The sequence below is a fragment of the Centroberyx affinis genome, unplaced genomic scaffold (assembly GCF_046629955.1).
Source record: "Centroberyx affinis isolate AG114_WGS23_722 - 3 ecotype Tasmania unplaced genomic scaffold, CSIRO-AGI_Caff_v1 ptg003019l_1, whole genome shotgun sequence".
Lineage (NCBI taxonomy): Eukaryota > Metazoa > Chordata > Actinopteri > Beryciformes > Berycidae > Centroberyx > Centroberyx affinis.
In genome coordinates, this window is record NW_027281116.1 from 190,223 (window position 1) to 215,505 (window position 25,283).

Genomic DNA, 25,283 nt, shown 5'->3' on the forward strand with positions numbered 1-25,283 from the left:
GTGGGAAGGAGTGTGCGTGCGTGTGTGTGTACGTGTGCTTTACAAACAATGCCACACCCTCGGTAAAACTAATTGATTGACATGTCGATATTTTGCTTGCGGCGTATTGCTTAAGTGCAGTCATATGATAATGTGACGCATCACAATTTTATGTTTTGTTTCAATCAAGTCGAGTCAAGTTGAAGCAAGAGTAGAAGAATGGATAGAGGCTTCATTTTGGCTCTGACTCCCGTGACGTGGAGATCTTCCTGTGGCATTGAGAAATAGAACTGTCAACACAGATCCACCAGAGATTAATAGTCACGGATGGGTGGTGGATCGCGTTGTGGATGTGCTTTTGACAGCCAAGCTCAGACATTCGCCCCCTAGAATCTCTGAAGCCGAGCCCCGGGACCGGCGCCCCCGATGCAGGGGGGGTCGCCACGGTCCTTACTAAACAGACATGAGTGAGGGGACAGAGTGAAGGAGAGAGGAAAGGAGGGAGAGATGGTGGGGAGGTGGGGAGGTGGGGAGATAGAGGACAGCCGTTACTGTCACCAACCATCAGGCAGCCCAGGGGTGACATGGGAGTAGGCAAGAGAGGAGGAGGAAAGGGGAGGAGGAGAGGTCAGCCAGGGAGTCGCCCTCAAGTCCTCACCCCTAAAGCAGACATACTTGCGCCGCACCCCCCCCCCCCCCCCCCAACCCTAACCCTTCCTCCTCCTCCTTTCCCCTCCCCTCCCCTCCTCCCTGTCTCTCTCTCTCAGTGCAGATGTGCAAGTGTGCAGCTGTTGGATCTCTCCAGAGCATCTTTTTGGCTCTTCATGTCAGAGTTCTAGCAAATTCATCTACTTTTGTGGCATGAGAAAAGTTCAGTTTGGTCAGAGTGTGGTAGAAATTCCTCCAGCCTTACAGTCTTTCAATCCATAATTCCCAATCCCTAATGTTTGGTACACCTTAGATTCAAGATTCAATAATTTATTGCCTTGTCAACAAGTTGATATAGGAATTTGCCTCAGTGCAACTCTTAAGACAATAGACCATACACAAATGGGTATATATGACACCTTACCCCTGAGAAATAATAACATCCTCAAATTGACTTGGATAATAACCTTCAGTTTGCCTGTGGAACGCTTGTCTGCCCTGTTTTTAACTCCTGCTGGGAAAAACATGTTTTGCTGGCGCTGACCACCGCTGAGGGCTGCAGCCCAGACATAAACAGTGGTGTGGCAGAGGAGAGGAAGCTGCGAAGCTGCTGCAGCAGGTGGTGGTTGGCAGAGAAAAGAGCTTGGTCAACACGTCTACTGTGCTGGGACACTCAGGTGTAAACACTCTCAGGACTCGCACCATGACACACACTGGCAAACAGAACCGCCTTTTGGGGGATCCAGGACTTGTTTAAAATATAAGGAATGATTTTTCACTGAGTAGAATGAGTGCCGACTGTATTCTTTACACAGTGAAAGTAGGTGATGATTGAACCCCCAAGAGCACAAACTTATGACTCTCATTGGTGCTGGTAGTGCAGTAAATCGCATATTAAAACATACTTTTATCCTATGACCTTTTTATAATCCTTTTACTATTTGCATCTTTTTACTTTGTTTTACTTATGCCTACTGTGTGTTTCATTCATTTCTTTTATATAGTTTGTCTTATTTACTTTGTCTTATCATTGTCCTACTTATTTACGCTGCTTGATTTCAATTTAGTCCGTTTTATTCTCCCACTTTGTAAAGCACTTTGTGACTTTTGTTTTGAAAGGTGCTGTGTAAATAAAAGTTTTATTAAAGTTATTATTTACATGGTACGAGCCTTAACCCATTGAGGGTCCAGGTTGCCCCACAGTGGTGCAGAACATTTTAAAGAAAGTGGCTTTACATCATGGAGAACCTCATAACGTACCTATACTCATACAATATGGCCACAGGCCTGAGGGACCGTACGAGTCGCAGTCGGTGAGTTTTTTATGTGAATAGCGGTAAGGAGACAATTTGAGGAAGGAAAACCAACTAGGTAACAATTAAAGAAAGAGAAAAAGACAATGAGGAACTGTGTTGACTCCTGGGTACTTTAAATACACACTTGGGCAGCACACATACACACACACACACACACACACACACACACACACACACACAAAAGAAAGAAACAAACCACTCTATCCTTTGTTTGTTAAGCTCTGTTGTTGTTCACCATCTTGATTCCACAGAAACACACACTCATTCTGAAAGGAAATGGCCAATTCACACATACACATTCTCCCACATGTGGGAATCCAGTCAAGACACACACACACACACACACAGAACACTCTACACACACCTTCAGTAACAAGTCGAGTCTCTGTACCGTCAGTACCTTGGTTGTTCTATCTTGATAACGTTGCTCTTTCAGACAGACCATTAACAGTAAGTTGATTCATACTGGGTCAGACAATACTGACTGACAAAGAGTTCTTGTCTAAACAAAGTCTGTACAGTAGATAGTCAAGAAGATACTGTGTGTCAGTGTGTGTGTGTGTGTTTGCATTTCTGAGCAATCCCTAACAGACATGGTTGATAGATAGATAGACATAGCCGGTGTGAACCAGACAGACAGGTCCATATGCACAGAGAGTGCTTCATCCTGGAGCAGGGTGTGTGAGACAGGGAGTGCCTAAAACGCCACACACACACACACACGCACGCACACACAGTCACAGACACAAACACAGACACATACACATACACACCAGACACAAACAAATGTGAAAGTACTGGGGTTAGAATCAGTACAACAAACACTGGACTGGCAAAGACTCTCACAAGTGTTTACTCAAGAGAGAGAGCGTTGACTTTTAAAATCCTGCTATTGCATCATTTGCATAGGACAGGACCAGATGGAAGTTTAAAACAATCTGTGTGTCTGTGTGTGTGTCTTTTGGGGGATGGGGGCACCAAAACTATTATTCCAGGGCATAATTGAGAGTGAGAGTTTATCTTTGTGTGTGTTCACTGTGTGTAGGTGTTTCCTTCGAAGTGAACACCTACACACGGTTAGTGAACGGCACGTTTCAGATACACAAGATATAAACAGATCGAGAGTTCTCTCTGAGAACAATTGGATCTTGATGCGTGATATATCTTTTTCTACGAATTGTGAAAAAAGTGTGATACATCTGAACCTTTTAAGAGATGGTTGTTTTGGTTTGTTTTTATAAAGGTATAGAAGAACACAGCTGTATATTTGTGATGTTTATTGTATTTAGCTAAACCGTGCATCTTTTCTTGATATTCTTAATTCTGTCTGTGAAAAAGACTATGAATGAAAGCTCTGGTGTGATTTTGCCCTCTAGTGTCTTGTTTTAACAATACTGCCCTCTTTGCTCTTCATTGACCAGCTCCTAAATCTTACTGAGGGAGAAGTCATGGATCAATAATTTATTGATCTTTTCTTGGTAGATTTCCACAATTTTGTGAAGAATGCAATGAAGTTCAGCCATATTTTTCAAACTACTGAATGTAGCCTTGGCCTATATATCACCAAGATAAAATTGTATAATTAGCTAATACAGTGTTTATTTTGAACAGCAGCTGCAGCAAATAAAGTGATAATGATAGAACAGGCATCACTTGCTCATTCTGAAAATCCATTGCAACAAGAAGCCTGATTCACGTAATGAGGCAAAGTTTATTTAGGATTGCAAAGAAAGTAATTGTGATAGAGCAGATATTAGTTGCTCTGCCGCTTTTAGAAATTTAATTCTGTGAAAAGGCAGCTCTTTCGCTCACAACTCAGAAACTGCATCAGTAGGAGGAAGCTTTCACAACAGATGTTCAGGCCCTGCTAGCTAACAGGAATCAGTGTCGCTTTGTGTCTCTGTGGCCTTGTGCTCTGCCTCTCTTTCCTAAGAGAGTAAACACTCGCAGGTTTCAGATGAGACAGCTTCCACGAAACCTGTCTGTGAAAGTTTCTTTTCTTCCCACATTTTTGTTTTTCACTCGGTTTCAGGAGAACTTTTTTTCCGCAAAGCCCCACAAACAAAAAAGTACACAGAGGCTGATACACACAGTTTGACAAGTGAATGTGCATGCATGCTGGGCTCTCGCTCTGTCACACACACACACACACACACACACACACAGAACACACACATGCACAATCACGCATAAGATGTGGTCAAAACGGATGCGTGCAGAATTGATTTCAGTCTTAAATTTTATTGTTTCAAGAAGCCTGCTTGCTGACCTCAGCGCTCCTGGTTCCAGAGAAATACGCACACACAGAATTCTTTGAAATCCTCCCCCACGCTTGTGTTTTCACACTTAATGACAAAAACTAAAACCACATTTCCCCCAAAACCAGCACAAGGATTGGAACTGATTGACCTTTGTCAAAACTGATTCTGGGAGACAGGAAATAGAAAACACAAGTAGCCACAGGTCACCAGGCATCTTTTCTGTTGGTTAATCGTGTTAGATATGGTGATAGTGCTATCCTTTGATGCTGGCCAACTGATTATCAGGGGAACTACAGTATTTCTGGGTCAGTATACGCATTGAAACTGGCTATGACTAAGAGTCAGTTAGACACACACACACACACGCACACACAGTCATGGATCTTTAGGGAGGCATATCAGAGCATGTGCCCTGCTCAAAAATGCCAACACACTGCTGACTTTGAAGAATTAACAGTACTGCTTGCATTATGTGGTAAAGTCTTTTATTCACTTTTGTAAACTCCACAAAAGCTGCCTGTTGCTCAATCTCAGCGCTGGCCGAAAGCCAGCGGGACAAACATGATCTTTGTGCAAATATGCTTTTGAGACACCCAACTTATCAGGCTTATCATGTTTTACATGTGCTATTATCGTCTTGACGTTACTACATTTCAGCGTAAAGCCATATTTATTGTGAAGCATATTGCAGTGTGTTTTCTGGTGCTTACCTACTAATCCCCAACCCGGTGACTGACTGTCCAACAGTGAATGTGCCCCAGTCAGCAGGATGGCATCTTTGACCGTGGGGAAGAGCCAGAGCACTTAAGCCTATCGCTCCATTGTTCGGTCTGCCACACAACAAAACCTGGGCCTCCGGTGGGAAAGAGCCGGGAGCAGCACTGGGCTGCAGAGAGAGAGGGCAAGTCAGGGGGCTGCTGGTTGTTTGGTGTGTATAAAAGTTGGGTAGACAGTCACACAAACATATTTTTGGCTATACTCTGGTTGGCTTTGTCTGTGCTGTGATCTGTCTCGATTAATGACGAGCCACAAGGACCCCGCCCACTTTGATACCATGATGACAACTGTCCAAGAGGTGAGTTTGTGTTTATCCCGGCTCCATTACTTTGTGTCTCTCTGAAGCACCTCGCTGATCCATTTTTCTGGTCAATCACGGGAATATCATCCCACTGTGCTTAACTAACCAAGCAAACTATGTGATTGTCTAATTTCAGTCAGTTGTTGGGATTTGCTGTTGTAACCTTTAAAATGTCTTTGCTACAGGACTCTCAGGATAACACAAGGTCCAGACAGGAACAGGAGGAGAAATTGATCCTTACAGCCTGGCACAGCATGGTGGGTACCTGAAGGGAGAAAAACCTTGCAATTGTTTGCCTTTAAACTTTCAAGCCATATCACCAGAGGCACCACCTGCCAGAACTAGTGGAAAGTGGATTATTTTCTATCAAGGTGAACTACTGTAACACCTAGCACAATGGAGTGAGAGCCACATATCGCAAATCAGAATTATTGTTGTTAGTAGCAGTTTTAGTCACAATAGTAGTAGTAGTACTAGAAGTATTAGCATTAGTATTATTAGTGGTATTGGTGGCAGTAGGAACACTGGTAGCAGTGTTTCCTTTCCACCCCATCCGACCAGAATGAGTCTGACAGAGTTGTTCTGGTGTCTTGCAGTCTGCAGCTCTGCAGCAGCACAGTCTGTGTGACGGCTCCACAGCTCCAGGACAGGCCCAGTCTTTCCTGGCCAAGCAGAGGCAGTCCACCCAGGCCAGGAGGGGCTTCTCCCCCAGGCTGCAGCCCAGGTAGGAGCCTTCGTCTCCGGGGAGACACAGAGGAGCTCGGCCCACTCATGGGCAGGATGGAAATCAAGACTGTGGAGGAAGGAGGTGAAGACACCCTGCCTGCATGTCTTCATGTTCTTGCATTGAGGTACTGACTGTATGTTTTTGGTTTGCTGTTAACGCTCTCTGCTGGTCAAAGTTGGTACTGGAATGACAATGTTGTAGTTGTCCCTTATTGATTTCAGTGTATTTGGACCTAACTTTAAAAAAGTAAATCACGGAAGACTGTTTTTTATCTGTATCATACTAAAAAAGTGTACATATAGCCTATAAATAATCACTAGATTGTCTGCTCCATTCGTCATTGCGTTGTATTTCAAAATTTATTTTTTGCAGGTAAGATTCAATGTCCATTTGAGTTATTGCAAAACAATGAGTTTTTATTTTATGTGATCAAAGTAAAACTGTTAAAAAACAACCTCAGTGCCACTTATTTCTACACTCTGAACTTGTATCATTATTTTATTCATTAGTTTTTTTCATTGAAGTGTCTGAAAACACACATGATAATAAATTTGAAATCACTCTATTTACAGGATATTTTAGTAATCAGGGTGAATAAGGTGAACAAAGGAAACAGTCACCCATCTAATCTTCTTTTCAATGGCATTTTTTTTTTGGTCCAAACTACAGTTATTACCTAACATGGCAGTATAGATTTAAGTAGTGACAGGCAATATATTAAAAAATATATGTAGATAATTGAAGATCCTGAATAATGTTTTTCCTTTAGCAACAGTACAGTCCACTACCCAAAGTGGCAACTGTACTACCCCAAAGGTACAGTAGATGCAATGTTAGAGTGGAACCTAGCTTTTATCAAGGTCCATATCTACTACTAATTCCACTACTGAAAATGTCACCTGTCCTCTCATTCTGGGGTTTAATTGCATTGATTCAAGCAGTACAGATTCAAATAGTTTAAGGTTGGAAGTTCATGGTAACATCACAACATAATTTTCCATTTAAGACCCGGTGAGCTCTGACCCCATGCTCACACTGCGCAAACGCTGAGGGACGCTGTAGGATGGCACAGTGAGGAAGGACATCTTGGCTCCACCAATGGGAGGCTTGGGAAGGGCGGGCACAGCTCTGTTCTGGTCCATAATTGGCTGGGAGCTGAAAAGCTCGAGGGTGGAGCGGGCAGTGGGGCGGAGCAGCAGGGTGGAGGGGTTGAGGGAGGCTGGTCGAGTGGAGGTCCCTCTGGAAGGGTGGAGGGGTGGAGGGAGCAGTGACACGGGTGCTTGGATCTCCCCTCCTTCCTCCCTCTTCTGTCCTTCTACATCACCCCTCTCCTCCACTCCCCCACCTCCCCTCGTCTCCTTCCCCTGGTTTACGGCAGGGTGCCCTCCTCGCCTCTCCTGCTCCGCCCCGAACTGAATCTCCAGCAGAGGCGTTCTGGCGCTCATCTCCCCCCTGAAACTGCACACGGTGCTCTGGGTGTCCTGGCCGAGCCCCGAGGGCAGAGACCCCGCTTTGCCTATTTTACCGCCTTCGTCGTCGTCGTCGTCGCTGGTGGACGGGTCGGTGCTGGGGGAGTGGCGTAGCCTCTGGAGCTGGGCCGAGGTGCGGCGGAGAGCCCCTCCCATGAGGCCCGTGGGGGACGGGGCTGCGTTGAGGAGGCGGTTGAAGAGAGCCATGTTGGGGTGACGGCTGCCCGACTCCTCCAGGTTCTCAGCGATGTCCTCCAGAGGCTGGAAGTGCATCTCCTCTTTAGGAATCCTGTTGGGTGGCAGCAGGGATGCAGTGGTGAATTAACATGTGGGTAAACTATGAACTATGAACTATTTACAGAATAGCAGTCATTTATTTTTATTTTCTTGAAAAAACACTATACACATACTGGCATGTAACTTACATTGTGATACCACTTACTAATTCTAATGTTTATATTATTAAAGAATTGCAGCAGATTTAAAATGTAGGTGTAGGTGAAAATTAAAAGATAAACAGATTTTTTATCCTCCACTCCACAGAGTGGAGTGATGGAGTAGGGAGACTAAACACACAGGTGTTTCATGCACATGGTAAAGAGACCATGAAGTAGAAATTGAAAAAAAGGACAAAGACAAATTGAAAGCTCCTGGTTTTGTTTAAAGAACCCATGCTTTGGCTTGGTTGCAGGAGCTTAGACTTTCCTTCCCAACTGGTCAATACCCAAACAAAAAAAAAAGAGACAGTTTGTGTTAATTGATATTCTGATATTAACTAATATTACTTACTAGTTTATTGAGGGAGGGGAGAACGCTTTCTCTTTTGCCACCCTGACATGCTTCCGGTCACAAGCCTGCCTCTATAACCTGGCTACCAGCACTGCTAGGTTCAACTGCTAGGATGAACAACAAACAAGTATATAGAGTGAGAAGGTAAAATGCAGAGACTCACGCCATGTCGAAGGTGGATCCCTGGAAGGAGGGCTTGCGCAGGACGAAGAGCGTGGCGGCGGTGTAGGGCGGTCGGGGGTTGGAGTCGTTCCAGTAGCGGTCTCTTTCTATCATGGGCAGATCGCCGTACATCTCATCCACCGCCATCATGGACACCTGCGGAGTGAAATGCAGACAGATACACATACAGGTACAGTACCTACAGTAGGGATTTTAAGTTAATTTCACAGAAATTGTGAAAAAGCATGGCAAGTTCCATTACTACAGACATTACACATAGAGCAACAAGTCTCATTACTGCTAGGACGTCCTAAAATAAAGACAGGACGGTAAAGATAAGATGGGAAGCCAAGTTGGGCTTAGGATTTGTTTCTGCAGTAGCAAATTTAGTTTTTACTTTTTTTTTTTTTTTACCTCAGAAATAACATAAGATAGCCATTTAGGATTGTACTTCGCTAATAAGACCACAGGATTCCCATGTGGGAGCTCAAATTGGACTGAGTCAGCCAGAGCAGCGATTTCTACATGTGCATTGGGGCTCAAATCCTCTTGGTTACAGATACAAAGAAAGATACTCAGGAGGTTTATTATAATAGAACAATATTCTCTGTCCTGAGAAATCGAGGGTGACAAAGTAAGACAAAGAAAGGGCATTAACGTTAAGAACCTGGAAGTTCCTGTCTATCAGCCAGTTGGTCTCAAAGTCGTCATCATCTTCTCCGAAGGGGTTGATTAGCTGCTCTGCAACCTTCAGGACAGATCAGTAAAATAACAAGCTAAATAATAAGAATCACTGATAATGTTTATCTTCACATTGTGCTCAGGGATAAAAAAAAAGAACAAATAACAAACGACGCTCCATCTGACCTTGAGCCAGCCAGCGTAAAAGAAGAACTGCAGCAGGGTGAAGATGGGCACATAGAGGTCAAGGTCGTGACCCGGATAGCCTTGGCTGGGGTCCAGGAACTGACGACCGATTAGACAAACCAGGAAAAAACTGTAGACTGCCAGGGTCACTACCTGATGGAGGGAAGAGGAGCAGAGTACTCTGATTAGTTTTTTGTGGCAACTAGTAACTTAGCATGTTCATCTTTCAATTCTTGTAATCTGTTATTAGTTACTTATTGAAATTAGAATGTTGTTACTTTTATTTTTTCTTTCATATTGTTTAATTTTTTTGTTGTGCAAATTTAGAAAAAGTAGAAAACAGTGAAAATCCCATGGCATCTCATACAGACAACATGCTGCGATCAAAGTCTGCTTGATAAAAATGAGATTGGCTCACTGTTTTAAAAACAGAGCAATAGTATCGCATTGCATTTTATAACAATGATCAAAAACACAAGGCATATCGCTACAGCATGTTTTTAAAGAATAACTAAACAACAAAACCAAATCTGTATAAAGCATGACATCTAAAAGTAAAAAGCTGATCTTTGGTGCCAAGTGATCACCTTCTGTAGAGTACAACAGATGGTGACATCACCTGGCACCAATGATCAGCCAACAGCAGATGACAATTTCAGTAGCATGCTTTTTATTATTAGATGTCAGACTTTACACAGATTTGGTGTTAAGTTACTCTTTAAAGTGAGTAACACAAAAGTATTCAAACAAATTACTCTTAATAAAGAGTAACTATTTAATATAACTAGTTACTTTTTAATGTAAGCAACATAGTAAAGTGACTAATTCCTCTTAAAAGTAACTTTAAGGAGGAGCAGTGGAGGCGAAGGATAGGTGAATAGATCGATCAATTAGAGGGGAATAGATGAGTGTTATGTTAGTGGGTTGAGCCAATGTATGGATTGATTTTAGTCGTGTATAAGCATGTCAGAAATACCCTTTAGCTAGTATAGACAACACATCTCTATTGTCGGTGTGCAACACCCCAAGGATCACAGCCAATCCCACAGCATTTACCTGTGTGTACACCAGGGGCACGCTGATCATGTCGTAATGAAACAGCATGCTGCACTTCCCTCTGAACACATTCAGCTCCTGTTGACAGACAAACAGAGAGACTTTCTCAGCTCATTATAAAGCATTAATCCTATCTGTGTGTGTGTGTCTGTCTTTGTCTTGGTGTCTGTGTGATTTATTTGTCTGAATCTTTGCCATAACCAGTTTCAATGAGTGCACTGACCTAGAAATAATGTAGTTCCACTTAGTATCAGTGGACCTGTGTGTGTGTGTGTGTGTGTGTGTGTGTGTGTGTGTGTGTGTGTGTGTGTGTGTGTGTGTGTGTGTGTGTGTGTAACGCTGTACCTCCAGCAGCAGTTTCAGAGTGTTGTCGTCTTTGATCCTGCCCTCACAGCGGGCCACAGCAGCCAGGTTGGTGAACCAAACACAGGGGATCCAGTACTTGTTATAGGGAGACTGGAGTCCCTCGTACTTCTTACGTTCCTCTCGCGTCATGAATCCTGCAGTTTTTAGCAGATTAAGAGGAAATGGTGAATCATCAAGTTCAAGTCCAAGACTTTACTGTCCCTAATGAGAAATGTATCTTGCAGCAAGGCATACACCAGAAATACATACTCACAATAAACAAGTCTACAGATACATACAAGACACATTCAAATCAACAGTTTAAAAAGAGCTAAAGATTGAATGACTAGGAAAATAGGGGCATGGGGTCTAGAGATCATCTGGTTTATGATGCAAGGGATGAATGAGATCAATATTCAATCTGTGTGATTTAAAATTGATTTGAAATATGAACTGAGCCTGAACCTATGACCTGTAGGGAGTGGTTCAAATTTTAACCACAAGGAGTGACTAGGACAGTTTCTGATGCTCTGGGCTTTGTATAAAACCTGTCCTACACAGACATCAGTGACAGTGGTCTACTGCGTTTTGTTTATTTCACACTCAGGCCACTACAGAGAAGGTGAGAATTGATTCAATGAGAAGAGAAAAGAAGAGAAGAGAAGATAAAAAAAAAAATGACTTCTTAAAATATACAATCTTTGTTGACCTCGCCCCTCTTATTATCACAATGTCAATATTGAAATCAAAATGTATTTTACAGTGGATGCTACTTCCCAAATACTCTAATTACATACTCTGTCGTTCACAAATGATTCTTTGGTGCAGAAATAGATTGTTACACCAGTGTGTAAACTCCTCATGCTCTGTCTCACGATGTTTTAACAGGCTTATGATAACTTTATCATCAGTGAGTTTCAGGATGTGCCTGTCCTCACGATGTCTCCTGCACAGTAGAGAGAACGTTCAGGAGAGGAGACAAGACACACTCTTGACGTAAAACTCAAATCTAAATTAGAATGAGTGAGAAATATATTGGCTAAACTAATGGTTGATTTATAAAACAAAAGCAAAAAACAAACAAAACAATGGTCTTTATGAATATTTTTCCCCACCATCCCAACAGCAGTGATCCATTTTTATATACATTTTGGGAATTTGGATTGTATGCTATTGATTTCCATATTGTATTGTTAGGAAATTCAGATGTAATAGTTTTGATGTAGTCATTCCTCACAGAGGAATTTAAGTTCCTTTTGAACCATCATTGTGAAGGCGCACAGCCAAAACATGTTGGTGAGAAACTAAACTATTTATTTAATGCATTTAACATAATTTCCTTCATGTTCTATCGACCCCCATAATTTACAGCTTATTCAGGTGTATCTTCCTTATAAGACCATACCTACTCACAGCAAAATAAAGTGTTGTAATGTCAGAGTGTCAACATCACCACCACCCATATCCCCATCTCTGCACCACTCACCGGCCTCCACCACATGGTCCATGGTGGGGAAGCGCTTGAAGACGGCTGTGCTGACTGAGCGGAGGATGAGGATGGCCGACAGACTGGCGTAGCGCATCAAGGTGCGTCTCAGCAGCCGGCCGCGCTCGTCGCTTCCCTGGAGCCCCCCCGACAGCGTGCACATCAGCCTGTCGGGCAGCGGGATGCAGGTGTACTGGCTCCACCAGCGGTTCACCACCAGGGTCACGTAGAAACCTGTTCAGAGCAGCAGAGGTGAGGGACAAGACCGAGCCGAGTGGATGGTGGAGCGGCACTGACTCTCACTCTGGAGAGACATATCAGATCAGACGGGTGGTGCTTTACTGCATCAGGGCAATTCAGAGTCGAAAAGTGGCCTGTGTTCAATTTTCTTTCAAATACTGTAGTATTGTGGGGCCCAGGGGCCACCAGGGGCCCTTGACCATGTCCCAAGGGGTCTCCAGCAAAATTAAAAATAGTTTAACTTCACTAACTATTCTGATCATCTGAAAAATACTTCTGAATCTGCTGTTTCACTCTCTCTATTGTTTCCTCCCCACCTACAGTAGAGACAATAATGGTATTCTGGACTAAATTATACCACACAACAAAGATCTTCTTGGATGCAGGGTCCCTGGGACAAAACCTTATCAAGTAGGGGTCTGCGGTCTAAAATTGGGGCTTTGACACGAAAACATTTGGGAACCGCCTAAAATTCCTGGCTCTCATTCTATTGTACCTCTTGGCAAATCCCACCCATCTGGTGCTGCAAGCAGGTTAAAACGGTAAGAATTATTTGTAAACACCATCTAATACATACTGTAGCTCTCTGATGGTCCGGGCTTAAACCCTGCCCCATCCTACTCTTTTGCTGTTCCAAAATTCACAATGACACAATTAATGCTTACCCAGTACAAAGGACATAGGGATGAGACTGGCATAGTGGTTGCAATAAATTGCCAGCTTTTCAAAATACCTCTTCTGGTCATCATAGAGGACAAATCTAAAAGGGAAAAACACAATGATACAGTTTTTACTAGAATTTGTGCTAATCAAATCATTGATAAATTTGTCGAGGGCAAAATAGTATGTTACCTGTAAGTGATGCTGATGGCAGTGTACATGGCAAAGAAAGCCAGGAACTCCTTATATAAGACCTTGTAGATGCTTCCTTTCCAGGCCAAAAGCAGCTTGGAGAAGCCACAGAAGCGGGCATTAGCGACTCTGGCCGTGTAGGTGACAGTCATTGGTGACAGGGAAGTTCGGTCTTCAAAACAAGAGAGCTGTGTGAAATAAATCATCAGTTCCATAATTACACCGCCAGAAGGGCCAACAACTTAAGGAAGTAATGAAGGAGTTGGATAGATGATGATGATGTTGGATAGTAATGAAGGAGTTGGATAGATGATTCAAACATATGGTATATTTATGGACAAGATCATTTACATGACAAAACCAAGCAACTTTCTCCTTCAACTTTGTCCGAATAAATTTAATTTGCAAGGCAGATAAGATGAGGATTTGTGCATTATGGCATAAAGCTTAATGAAACATTATGGACGTTTATACACTGCTGATCTATTCAGTCTTGAAAGAAAGCATTCTCCTTACCTTTTGATGGGTGTGTGTTTTTTTCTTGATATATGGCTCTTCAGAGTGCTTGCTGGTGCAATTTAGTCACTAAAATCTGTGCGTAATTGGAACCACTGGACAAGTAAAGTCATTATGCCACTTAACAGCACAGTCCCCCCTATGCCCTTCTCTATGCCTGGCACTGATGTTTGCTAAAGAGCGCATACTCTGATATCCACTGGCGTCAGCTCGGTTAACTGAGACTCGGTAGGCTACATGGCAATAATCCTCGGAGCCTCATCGGTGCGTCCAGTGGTCAGTGCGCCCCGGGGTAAATCCCCAAAACGAGAAGGAGGAGCTCGTTAGCGCGGCCCCCGACCGGGAGAGCGCGGCTCGGCACAGCGCGCTTCACATCGCTGATGGACCACAAGCGACAGGCCGCCGCCAGGGTACAGGGAGCGGAAAGGACGATCAAGTACAGTAGGAAATTATGAAACAGGATCAAGTAGGCCATGGCGAACTTTCATGTAAAACTGTATGAAAATATAAGCCTATTTCCCGGTTAAATTGGACTAGCCTGTCTTTCATGACGCACGCCGCTGCGTAAACCGAAAACTCATAATGTTGCTAGAATATTCCTATAGTAACTCATAGTGCGTCTGTGGCGTTCAATACTGATTTTAAAGTGACTATATTGTACTTTATTTTTTATTTTTTTATCTCATATGGTATAGGGCTATCGCTACAATATTCCTATAGGCCTATATTTTATAATTTTGCTGTGATATTTGTATCACAGCAATGTATTTGTATTACAGCAATGTATCCCTATACATTTTATTGCACTACAATGTCAGCACGTTTCATTTTTTGTTAATTAGTCTTACATTACCTCAACAGGAGGCTTGTTTGCTGGTCCTGAACTGTAGTGTCCAAGGTTAACTGCTGTGTCAGGCCTTGTCAGAGCCAATCTGTGGGTCGGTCCCCTCGCCTGGACCGCAGGGCAGGTCAGTGTGACTGTTAGTGCGCTTGTTGGGGAGAATTTATTGCAGTTTACTCCAATTAACAGACTGGTTAAATAAGCAGTAGGCAGATTAAAAAAAAGAAGGACGCCGAAAGGCTCGTAAATGAGGCATGTCTGTGTTTTAATTTAATTTAATCACTCGCAACATAATTTAAAATCTATAGAAAACAGATTCATATTAACTCAAAAGCATTCAATAACAAAGGGGAAGATTAGGCTTTTCCACCACCTTAAGGTTTGCATTAGCTTGTCATCTATCTTTTTGGATGGGAATAAGAAACAATTGTGCTTAGGAAATATGTTTGTGCACAAAACCATAAAGGCAAGCGAATCAGAACTGAATATTGAATGAGTAGGGCATGGATGCCTTTACATTTGCTTCCACCAACTCAACATCCTTTTCAATATTTTGTTCAACATTAGATCAAGCAACATTCAGTTATTTTTTTAATCGTTTACAATGCACTAAATAAGGCTATTGTCTTTCTATAGTGTTCCTATATAGTCCTCAGCAAAACACAGGATGGACACAAAATGGCAGACAGAGAAAGAAGAGAGAATAGTTTCATGAGCTTTACAAGTTCTGCATGGGAACTACAGCGCTGGAGAGCACAGCAGGGTCGGGGTTAACTCTGTTTCAGCTCCAACCACTCAAACTGCATGAAGAGAAGAGCTTCATCACACGTTTTCCAAACTTTGAATCTCATTCACAAACAAAAAATATACCGTCTCCCACCACATACCACCTAGAACAACCACAGTGGCTGTCCAGTCCAAACAATGTTATACCTGCCACCTAGCTGTATATTGATAAATAAAGAGGATTATGTACAGAACTGAATGTAATGGACAGTGTTTAAAAATGTTGTTTAACCGGATGACTAGGCTACTCAAATCCTGCAACAGCCGTACCAAGAGGTGTTGGTCTGATGATCTGACGAATGGCAGACTAATATATAAAAAGAGACACTTCAGATTGCTCCTGTTTTCTTTATTGCAAGGGTGAGGATGGTCTTGGTCAAAGACAAAAATTACTTAAGACCACAGGCCATATTCCATTTTAAAGGTAATTGTCTCTTTTCATTGCCCTGCTGTCACATCCTGAATCTGCAGAAATTTTGATGAAAATAACCTATTTCTCTGTGTGATGAATTTCATGAGCATGGGCCCCTTTCCCCCGCTATCTTCAAAAAACACTTAATCACTGCCCATATCTGTTCATGCTTGTCTTTACTGTGAAAGAGTAGAGGACAAATCAGAGAACAGACAGAGCCACCAAAATAAAACCACATGGCATAAACAAAGGATATAAGCATCAACCATCAGAAAGCGGTTTTATCCTGGAATACACAGCACCATCACCGGAAACACTTGCCATCACTTTGCACATTAGAGGCTGGACACTGCATAGGAGGGAGGAGGGGGAAGATATGGAGAGTTTCTTGGAGGGGAAGAAGTTAAATGCTTTTAGTAGGAATAGTACAATTGCCAGGGGGGATACGGAGGAAATGGTACGAGAAAGACAAGCGAGAGAAACATGGCAGAAGATAGAGAGCACAATCCTGTAGCGTCTTGTCTCTCAAACAGTGTAGTAGGTTATGTGTGTGTGTGTGTATGAGTGTTTTTTCCGTGCCCCTTGAATGTTTGGATGTGTGTCTTGCTGTAGCAGTGAGGACGCTCTGCTTGGGATGACAGTGGCGAGGACTAAAAGGATGATCTTGAGGCTGTTTACTGCACGAGGGTGAGGCTGGTAGAGGGGGCTCAGAGGAGGCGAGCTCAGACTGTAGGACTGTGGTTTGTAGAGGAGAGGAGGAGGAGGAGGGGGCAGCGGGGCGTCCTGCAGAGAGGGAAATCACTTGTTTGGGGGTTTGTAGGGTTCCAGAAGTTGTTGAGAGAAGGTGTTGACCTTGTCTGCGCCTCGTACTTCATGGGGCAGCAGCGGTAACTTGACTATGTGGAAATCTTCATAAAGGTCCTCCATCTGAAAAGAAGATACAGACCATTACTGGGGACACTGACATTTGATGAACACCTTTATCTGAAACTAGAAGGATCCGGTACCATAGAAATTATACTATTAGCGCATACATTTTTAGTATTCGTGACCCAAGTGGGAAATTAACCCCTGAACCTAATGATGTGTTATTTACTTATCCTAGTAGAGAACAAAAAAGTTAGGCGCAACACTATTTATTGCATTAAAAACAAGTTTCTGCCCTGATGGCATACTTTATCTCGATATGTCATGTTTTTAATGCAATAAATAAAAATTGAGGATTGCGCCTAACTTTTTGTTCTCTTTACTGACATTTTTATAGGCAGCACCTCAACTCCAAGGAGCTTCAGGAACATCTTATTGCCAGAAAATGTTTGAGATCAGATTTTTGACCCAGAGTATAATTTTGTTGCCTGCTGCTCCAAGTGTTGTTGCCTGCTGCTCCAAGTGTTGCCCATCTACATTGCCCAAAAACTGCATAGTGTATCAACAACCTTTTTTCTTCAATCTGCAATATTTTGCTTTTAATTGATTAAGCTCTTGTACATACAGACATAACACACATACACACACACAGACAGAGACTACTCCATACCTGGTCTAAATACTTGGACTGGATTTTATGGCGGGCTTCGCACATCTTACACGGCCTCTCATTGTCAGGGAAAACAAGTTGGTTGACGATAATGTTGTGTGTGTCAATGCGGCACTTGGCCAGCTCCTGGATCAGCCGCTCCGTCTCATACAGGGACAGGAACTCAGCGATGCACACACAGATGAAGGTGGTCTGCTCCTGATGGATGATCAATCATTGAAGGAGGAGTTAGTATGCATAGATGATATTCTACCAGAAAACTTTCAATACTAGCCTAGGTGTTGATTTTCTCCAAATGCCAAAATGATGATTGATCTGATATTGGAGACAGGCCATTATTTGAGACAGGCTCTTTTTTTTTTTACCGCAGATCAAATCGAGATGTCTCGGCTCAATAATATGTAGTATACATTATTGAGCCGTGACATCACACAAACCACTGGTTAAATATTGTTATCTAGTAAATATCCACATAAAGTCAGTTTTTACCCAACCTTCAGAACCTATAATGAATTTGTCATCAGAAGACAAAATGCAGTGGAATTATGTTTGTGTAACGCATGTTCCAATGCTGCTTTATAATCAGCAACAATCGTTTAGATGGATAAATTATTAGAGACATGTTTACTTGCTAAAATATGTAAACCTTCCAGGCTACTTAAAGAGACAGGCTGTTATAGGAGAAAAGATGTTTTTGTTTTGCAGTAACAGTTGACTAACTAGCAGTTTATAGCTCAGTGATGACATATGCTTGTGCTGCAATTTAGAGCTCATTTGATTGTAATCACCTGTTAATTTAATACAACCATCTGTTATTTTCCTACCAAGATGGCCGTGTGGTGATGTAACAGAATACTATGAATTGTAGTGACAGTAATGTGCTCATGTTGTACAAGTAGATTTGGTACATATTGGTGTGACTTACGGGGTCTTTGAACTGCTCACTGACTGAGCGGATGACTGGCAGCGTCTCTTCTAGCTTAGAGGCCAGCTGGTCTGCATTCATGTCGCCCAGACCGAGCATGTTGCACATCTAGAGAGAGAGGGAGAGAAACAGAGAGAGAGGTTAAGTATGAGGGCTTCAATCATGACTAACATAGACCAACTGAATCTCAATATCTTTCAGCATCAGCAGATAAACCAACATGAACACACAACATGAACTGTATTCCATACTAGGCTATTTTCCTGTTACTTTGCTGAAGTGTTTTTCTAAAAATGCGCTCTATAAACACAGTTGAACTGACTTGATCATACACAAAAGATCCAAGTTAATTAATGAATGGAGCTGACTTGTCCCTTCTCACCTGGGAGATGAAAGGACTAATCTGGTTCTTGATCTGCATGAGGCGGCCCAGACCCCGCTCCACGATGGTGGGAAAGTTGAGCAGCCGCAGTGTGTGGCCAGTAGGGGCAGTGTCGAACACTACTACTGAGAAGTTCATTCCTTTCACTAACCTGATGAAAAGAGAAAAAGCATATTAAAGTAGGAGGGCTACTGGGAGGAGGGATGGGGTTGGGGGTTAAAAGATCTGAATAACCCTTTGGTTCCATTTACTCCTGCTATAGAGCTGGCTAGTCACATGGTAATCCAGATGTCATCAAGGTTCTGGAGGAGTTTTGACCATTCATTTGTATATTTCAAAATAGCTGGCTCCGCTCACACACCATATGGTTCCACTCATTCAATCGATCTAAAAAGTTCTGATATACTGTAAGAGTAATGGATAACTAAATTGGATTTACATCTTGAAATTTGAGAAAAACTAGAAAAAAAACATAGGTACAAGACTGTGTATGTAACAGCCTTAGCTCAGTAAAGGACAACAATTTCCATGGTACATTATGCCACAGCGCCATTTTTGATCAACTGCCGGGTTTTTGTGATAAACCGTTTTGTGCCAGATTGCAACCAATTGTACAGCATTTTACAGATTCCCCCAGAGTGAATGCTTGGAAGAACGGTGAATCTGACTTACATGGTACGATAAAATTTCTTTCAAACATGCTGTGCATGGTGTTAGGATACTATGGGGTGTTACAGAGCTAGCTACCATGTCAAATCGGCGATGAGGAGAGTATGACATAAGAGGGTAAGAGCTGTTCTGATCGTGTGCTTGGTCGGAAGTTGGCGAGGCTTATGGGTATGGTAGAAGGTGTCATGGAACCTTATTTTTCAACACAAAGATTGAAACATTCACCATAACTGATGATAGCAATTACGTAATGGAGCCTTGCGTAACCCCGTAGAAGATGATAAGCCTACTTGATACAGATCGGCTCTAAACAACATCAGAATGAAGTTGGACGGGTGGTTAACATGGGGAAATCACTTGCTGAACCACTGTACCACATGACTAGACAGCTCTACAAGCAGAAGCGGTCTTTAACAAGGTAAAACATCATGTGATGCAGTTTGTTCTTGCCTCTTTTATTAACCAACACCCAGGCACTGTGAGTTATGACAGTAAACTGCAGGTATCCATTAAAGATCTTAGATCAGAGCGCTGACTTAGAATAGCACTGGCCAGCTCTTCTTGACCATCTCATTCATAATGCTGTGAAAGGTAAATGTGATTCTGATGGCTCTACAAGTGGAAAACATGGGGGTTGGCCTTTCAATGATCATCATCTGACCTCATGACCTCAGCATAGCTCATGGCCTCGTCGATGCCGGGGAAGGCGCTCATGGCCTCCTGCATCATCTTCTTGCCCATGCTCAGCATGTTGTCCTCCTCAAAGAACTCATCAGGTAGCTCTGCCACACCCAGGCTGGGGTCAATCTCCTGCACTCACACACACACACAGACCACACACAAACACACACACACACACAAATAACCAGAGTGTTACAAAATGGCGGCTTGGGAAATTTCCAAGGTTATTTTTTGAGGACCTCAGGCCATTTGGTCAATTATACAATGATGACTTGTGCTTCTGAGGGAGATAAATGTGGAACTGACTATCATGAGACTGAAGAGTCAGTGGGCACATGAGATGCGTTTCAATTTGCAAACACAGCATAAATAGACCTCTTTGTTAGCAAAGGTAGGTATGTTTCCATTCACCTGTCAAGCTAAATTTATGCTAACTTTTGAAATGCTGCAAAAAATAACATGTGAATTAGACAGGTTTCCATCAGCTTGGTTAAATAAACTAAATAAAGAAAAACAGAAAGATTGTTTCAAGGATTGATTAATATGGGGCAAGTTGTTATTGTTCTTTAGTCTCAGGCTGTTTTTAAATATATTTCATGCTTTCATCTGAAGATGGATAGAACGAAATGCACTGATGGACAGGTGTTTTACAGACATGTTTACAGACAAGGATGTCCAAAAGCCACTTTTGCTCTGTTGTACAATGGAACTATACCAGTTGCATCAAGTCTACATCATTACATACATTATTGATTTGATACATTTGTTTCCATTGCAATTTATTGGATAACTTCTTTATCAACAACAACAAAAAAAAACTGATTTGATGCATCATAGTTTGCAAAAATAAACACTTGGATAGAAACCCAGCTAATAACTACGGTGAGAGAAAATCTAAATTCTGTAATCCCCATCTTAAATGCAATTTCTGAATGTTACATAAAGTTGAAGAATTAACTTTTCGTCTTTCAAGGCATCCCTCATTTCCCACGTCCATTTTGCTTATTGTCAGCGAAACCACTCGGGCTTGTCTTTCTCAGCATACTGTGACATCTCAAGAGGTAAATGTCAAACAATACCTATGGTTCTGGGAGAAATAACCAGTTTTAAATTAATGAGGTGCAACAAATAAACATATAGCCTATTGTATATTTCTACTTTTCCCCTGTCTTTTGTGTACTCGCTTCATAATACAAATAACTCTTCCGCCTGCAGGGTGACTTACCATGGCAAAGAGGTTGTCATAGCCTTTGACCTTAGTAGGCACCTTGGAGAACTTCTGGTCAAAAGCATCAGAGATGTTGTGGGCAGGATCCGTGGAGATGATGAGGACGCTCTCCCTGACAGCAGCCAGCTGGACAGCCAAACTACAGCTACAAATAAGGAGAAGACAGGCTTGTACTGCAAGTTGCATGTAGACGGAGGCACTTGACAGATTAAACTATGATGTCAACAACGTGTCTTATCTAACTATTCACCTTTATGTTGCTGCCATTGACTCACTACAGCTTGTCGGCATCAGTCTGGGGCTTCGGCGATATTTTAATTTTGAGGCATAATTTGTTAGCTACATTAAGCTATAAGCTAACTGCTGTCTGGTGTAACGTTATTCATAGTACGAGCAGATGTCCTTTCGTTACAAGCTAGCTGTAACTATTGAATGGGCACTAGATAGAAAGTTCTCCTGTTGCCTATATCGGGAAATAAATGTTAACAAGCAATCTGTCGGTGTCACCCTGCACAATGGTGATCGATCCAGCCGACAATGTCATAAATCGATGTGTCAGCTGGCTAACGTTAGCGGCAATGTTTGGAAGAATTCAACTTGACGTAATTAATCAAAGTAACGGTTAGCTTAATTGATTTAATGCTAATGTATCTTAAGCTACTAGGCTAACGTTTGGTAATTTCGTGTCGTGCGAAAGTAATGACTCTTTTATAACGTTAAAATCCACGTCAACGTTGTTGATGGCTAAGCTAGCAAAGCGACGTAACATGAGAATACCATGTGGCAAATGAGGATTTCCCTTCTACTTACCTACATGTCGTTTTACCAACACCACCCTTCCCACCCACAAATATCCATTTCAAAGATTTTTGCTCGATGATGTTTTTTAATGTTGGTTCTAATGGTTCAACATCAGGCGCATCTTCAAATTCGTCTTCCAATGAAGCTGCCATCTTGTCTGTGTACAGCCCAGGTGGAATGTACCAAGTACTGCTGTTGCCTTCAACTGCTTCTCGTAAGCTCGTATTTCTGAGCGCCATAGTAGTAAATACGACTTATCTGCGCATTCAAATGGTTTTGGCTGTAAATAGTAACACAATGCACCCTGTGACAAAAGTAGTTTTACGGTGGGTGTCGTTTACAATTTGAGAAATTAAGCAGCACAACGTTGGTCTGTGCTGCAGCGTTAGAATGAAAATGTGCACCTGGCTTCTTAGTGATGTTTTCATTTATTTAAAAAAAACAAAAAAAACATGCGTGACAGCTGAAAGTAGTGAAAAAAGAAATGGCTATTATTATTTATATAGAATGTCAAACAATGACATATATTAGTAACAGTAGGGTACATCGCTTGTAACATGCTTGACATGGTTTCGACAGCGCTGTCAAAGCACCATAACGCTGCATGTATGGGAAGTGGGAGTAGAATGGGAGCTTTAAACTTGAAAATAATTCACGTCATCGTTCAGGTCGTATAGGGAACTTGTGGTTTCCTGTGGGGAGTAGGGAGTGGTATGTTTCAAATAACAAGAACAAAATGATCTTCGTCACATAAGCGATTTTGTCATCACAACTCTTAAAATGACAGTACACAAGACAGTTCTTTTTTTTAAATTAAGGTTGACAGTGTAATGTTTGCTTTGTCGTAAAACATAATGTCCTATAAGTCACTTTGTTAATTATTTTAAAAAAAATGATCATGAGCAACCAAAGTGTACAGAACACTTCAGTGGTGGCGTCTTGATGGCTTCAAATTAGAATATAATATCGGATAATATACTTCCAAGCTTCAAACACTTCCAAGTCGTTGTTTTCAATGGTCAAGTGACTCTGAAGGTTTTTCCCATATGACCTGAATGCAGCATAACCCATAGGTAATCGGAGGAGGAGGACTGTACCAATGATACAGGCTTAACATAACTGATCCCAGACAACAAACAAGTCTACAGGTTAGCGAAGCAGGTCTGTGACCGAAAGGTCGCTGGTTCGAATCCCCAGACCGGCTCGGGGAAAGTGGGTGGGGAAAGTGAATGAGTATCCCTCTACTCATGTCACGTGCCCTACTCAAGGCACTTGACCCCCATCTGCTTCAGTGGAGCTGCTCAGTGCCCAGAAGGCTGTGGTTGTACCGGACAGGTGGGAATGTGTGAAGCAGGACATCACAGGAAAAGAACAAGTGCGCTCAATCGACCACAGAACTGAATTGATTAGAATGACCATGTTATCAAATCAGCTCTCTTGAATGGTCATTTGACTGGCACACCTCAAAATGGCTGCCACAGAATGTTTGATAATGTTGTCATGGATATCAGCATTGGTGTGGTGCATGAAGAGAACATATGTGTTACTGTGGTCATGGCGTCAAGTCAAGCTTAACATTCTGATGGCAGCCATGCTGAACGTTCCAGCTGTCTGTGCCTCATGCCCATGCACTGTCCACAATGCTCATTTCCATGACTACAACATCAGAATGCTATGGCTGTCATCAAGAGATTGATCCATTAGGAAGTGGCCATTCTATTGATTCTATTTCTGTGCCATCAACTTTCTTGGATAAAGATTTTATAAGCCAACCATCAAGATTTTTATTAAGATAGTTATTATAACATACTCATAGCAAATAAGAATAAAGTTCATGCAGTTACTTACTGGGTAATTAAAAGCTATAATAAAATACATTAGATTTGAAAAATCATCAAACATAATTTGGAGACATTTCACCTTTTTTTTTTTTACATCAGTAACATCAACTCAATGAAAGTATAAAATAGGTATGCATATAGAAACCCTGTTGCAAGTGAGTACCAAAAATCCCTAGCCACTGGTGAAGAAAACATTCATTTACAAGAACATTTACATGCTGTGACCACAGGATAAGGCACTTGCCTCCATATACACTTTCTCATTGCTTCCCCTGTTCCCATCTCAGTGCTGCCATCAGGCCTATCAGCCTTCCTTCTAGACCCATCGCCTCTCTCTTCACTTTCCAAGCAGTGCCAAGCCAGAATCTTTATGTGCGTTGTCTGAGCCCGCACGCACTCCATCCCACTGGGAAATGAGCAACTTTGCAACCTGTCTGATTTTTCACAATCAGTCTGACGCAGCCAACTTGGCCAAAAAGCTGGACCCAGATCCACCCATTGGTAGCTTAATCCACACGTGGCTGATCGCACCAGCCAGTCTCGGACTGAAGTAGCAACATCTGAGGGCAGAGAACCAAGGTCCAAATCCGCAGCTTCCTTCTGTAGCTTATGTCGATAGTTTGCTGCACCCTCAATCAGTTGTGGAGAAGAACTGATGTTGAAACTGTCTCTGGTTTTGGTATAGTTTGGCAAGGATGCAGGCAGTGTGTCGCCACGGGATGCAGGTCGACCGTCACTGTGACCTTCCTCTGAAGTCCAGAACCCAGACACTTCAGATGGCTCTTCTACGGACATCCAGAATGGGTCAAAAGAGGATCCCAGAACACGCAGGAGCCGAGAAGGGCGCCGATGTTTAGGTTTGGGCATATAACGGTAGTCTTCAGCATTCGTCAGCAGGGAATAAGGGCGAATAGGCCGTGAATAAGAAGTTAAACTGGCTCTCAGCTGCAGAAATGGCAAATCCAAGCCTGCGTCCTTCTGGTCCTGAACAACAGTCACATTCAGAAGCTGATTCTGGGTCGGAGTGTTTGAAGTCAAGGCTGCGGGTCCATTCAGAAGGACAAACAGAGAAATCCAGTAGAGACAGACTCCACGGCTCTTTAGCCAGTCAACCGGTCTGAACATGTTCTCAGGTCTGGATGTTAGAAGAATAAAAACTTGCGTCTTATTCCTCCTTCCAGTTTCTCCCATTCAGTCATGGAATCCCCTGTGTCTTCTTCTTAGGGAGTGTTTCAGGGACTCCATGTACCCAGCGCCAGACATCCTTGAGCTTTGGCACAATAACACACTAATATTTGTGCCTTATCACACAAACAGCAGCCATATTATTGAGTACGGCTAGAATCTCATTCCCCAGATCTCCCACTTGTGGTATTTTGGCTAACTCAC

The 25,283-nt window shown here is 42.5% G+C and overlaps 3 protein-coding genes across 3 annotated transcripts; all 3 read right to left on the reverse strand.

Moving 5' to 3' along the window:
- Window positions 1–7,010: 7,010 nt before the first annotated feature.
- On the reverse strand, window positions 7,011–13,427 carry LOC139659119 (bestrophin-2a-like). The gene is made up of 9 exons (XM_071537342.1): window positions 13,276–13,427; window positions 13,089–13,183; window positions 12,184–12,417; window positions 10,698–10,852; window positions 10,353–10,430; window positions 9,297–9,449; window positions 9,097–9,177; window positions 8,431–8,585; window positions 7,011–7,767 (listed from the first exon to the last, which is right to left on the reverse strand). The coding sequence occupies exons 1-9, from the start codon at window positions 13,425–13,427 to the stop codon at window positions 7,011–7,013; spliced, it is 1,860 nt and encodes a 619-aa protein (XP_071393443.1).
- A 1,464-nt stretch (window positions 13,428–14,891) lies between these two features.
- get3 (guided entry of tail-anchored proteins factor 3, ATPase) lies at window positions 14,892–22,207 on the reverse strand. Its single transcript, XM_071537339.1, has 7 exons — window positions 22,063–22,207; window positions 21,250–21,397; window positions 20,005–20,153; window positions 18,675–18,825; window positions 18,293–18,400; window positions 17,368–17,565; window positions 14,892–16,757 (listed from the first exon to the last, which is right to left on the reverse strand). Exons 1-7 carry the CDS (start codon window positions 22,203–22,205, stop codon window positions 16,629–16,631), a joined length of 1,026 nt encoding a protein of 341 aa, XP_071393440.1. The 5' UTR covers window positions 22,206–22,207; the 3' UTR covers window positions 14,892–16,628.
- Window positions 22,208–24,089: 1,882 nt separating this feature from the next.
- Window positions 24,090–25,019, reverse strand: LOC139659110 (noggin-2-like). The gene is made up of 2 exons (XM_071537331.1): window positions 24,626–25,019; window positions 24,090–24,562 (listed from the first exon to the last, which is right to left on the reverse strand). The coding sequence occupies exons 1-2, from the start codon at window positions 25,017–25,019 to the stop codon at window positions 24,090–24,092; spliced, it is 867 nt and encodes a 288-aa protein (XP_071393432.1).
- Between the last annotated feature and the right edge of the window lie 264 nt (window positions 25,020–25,283).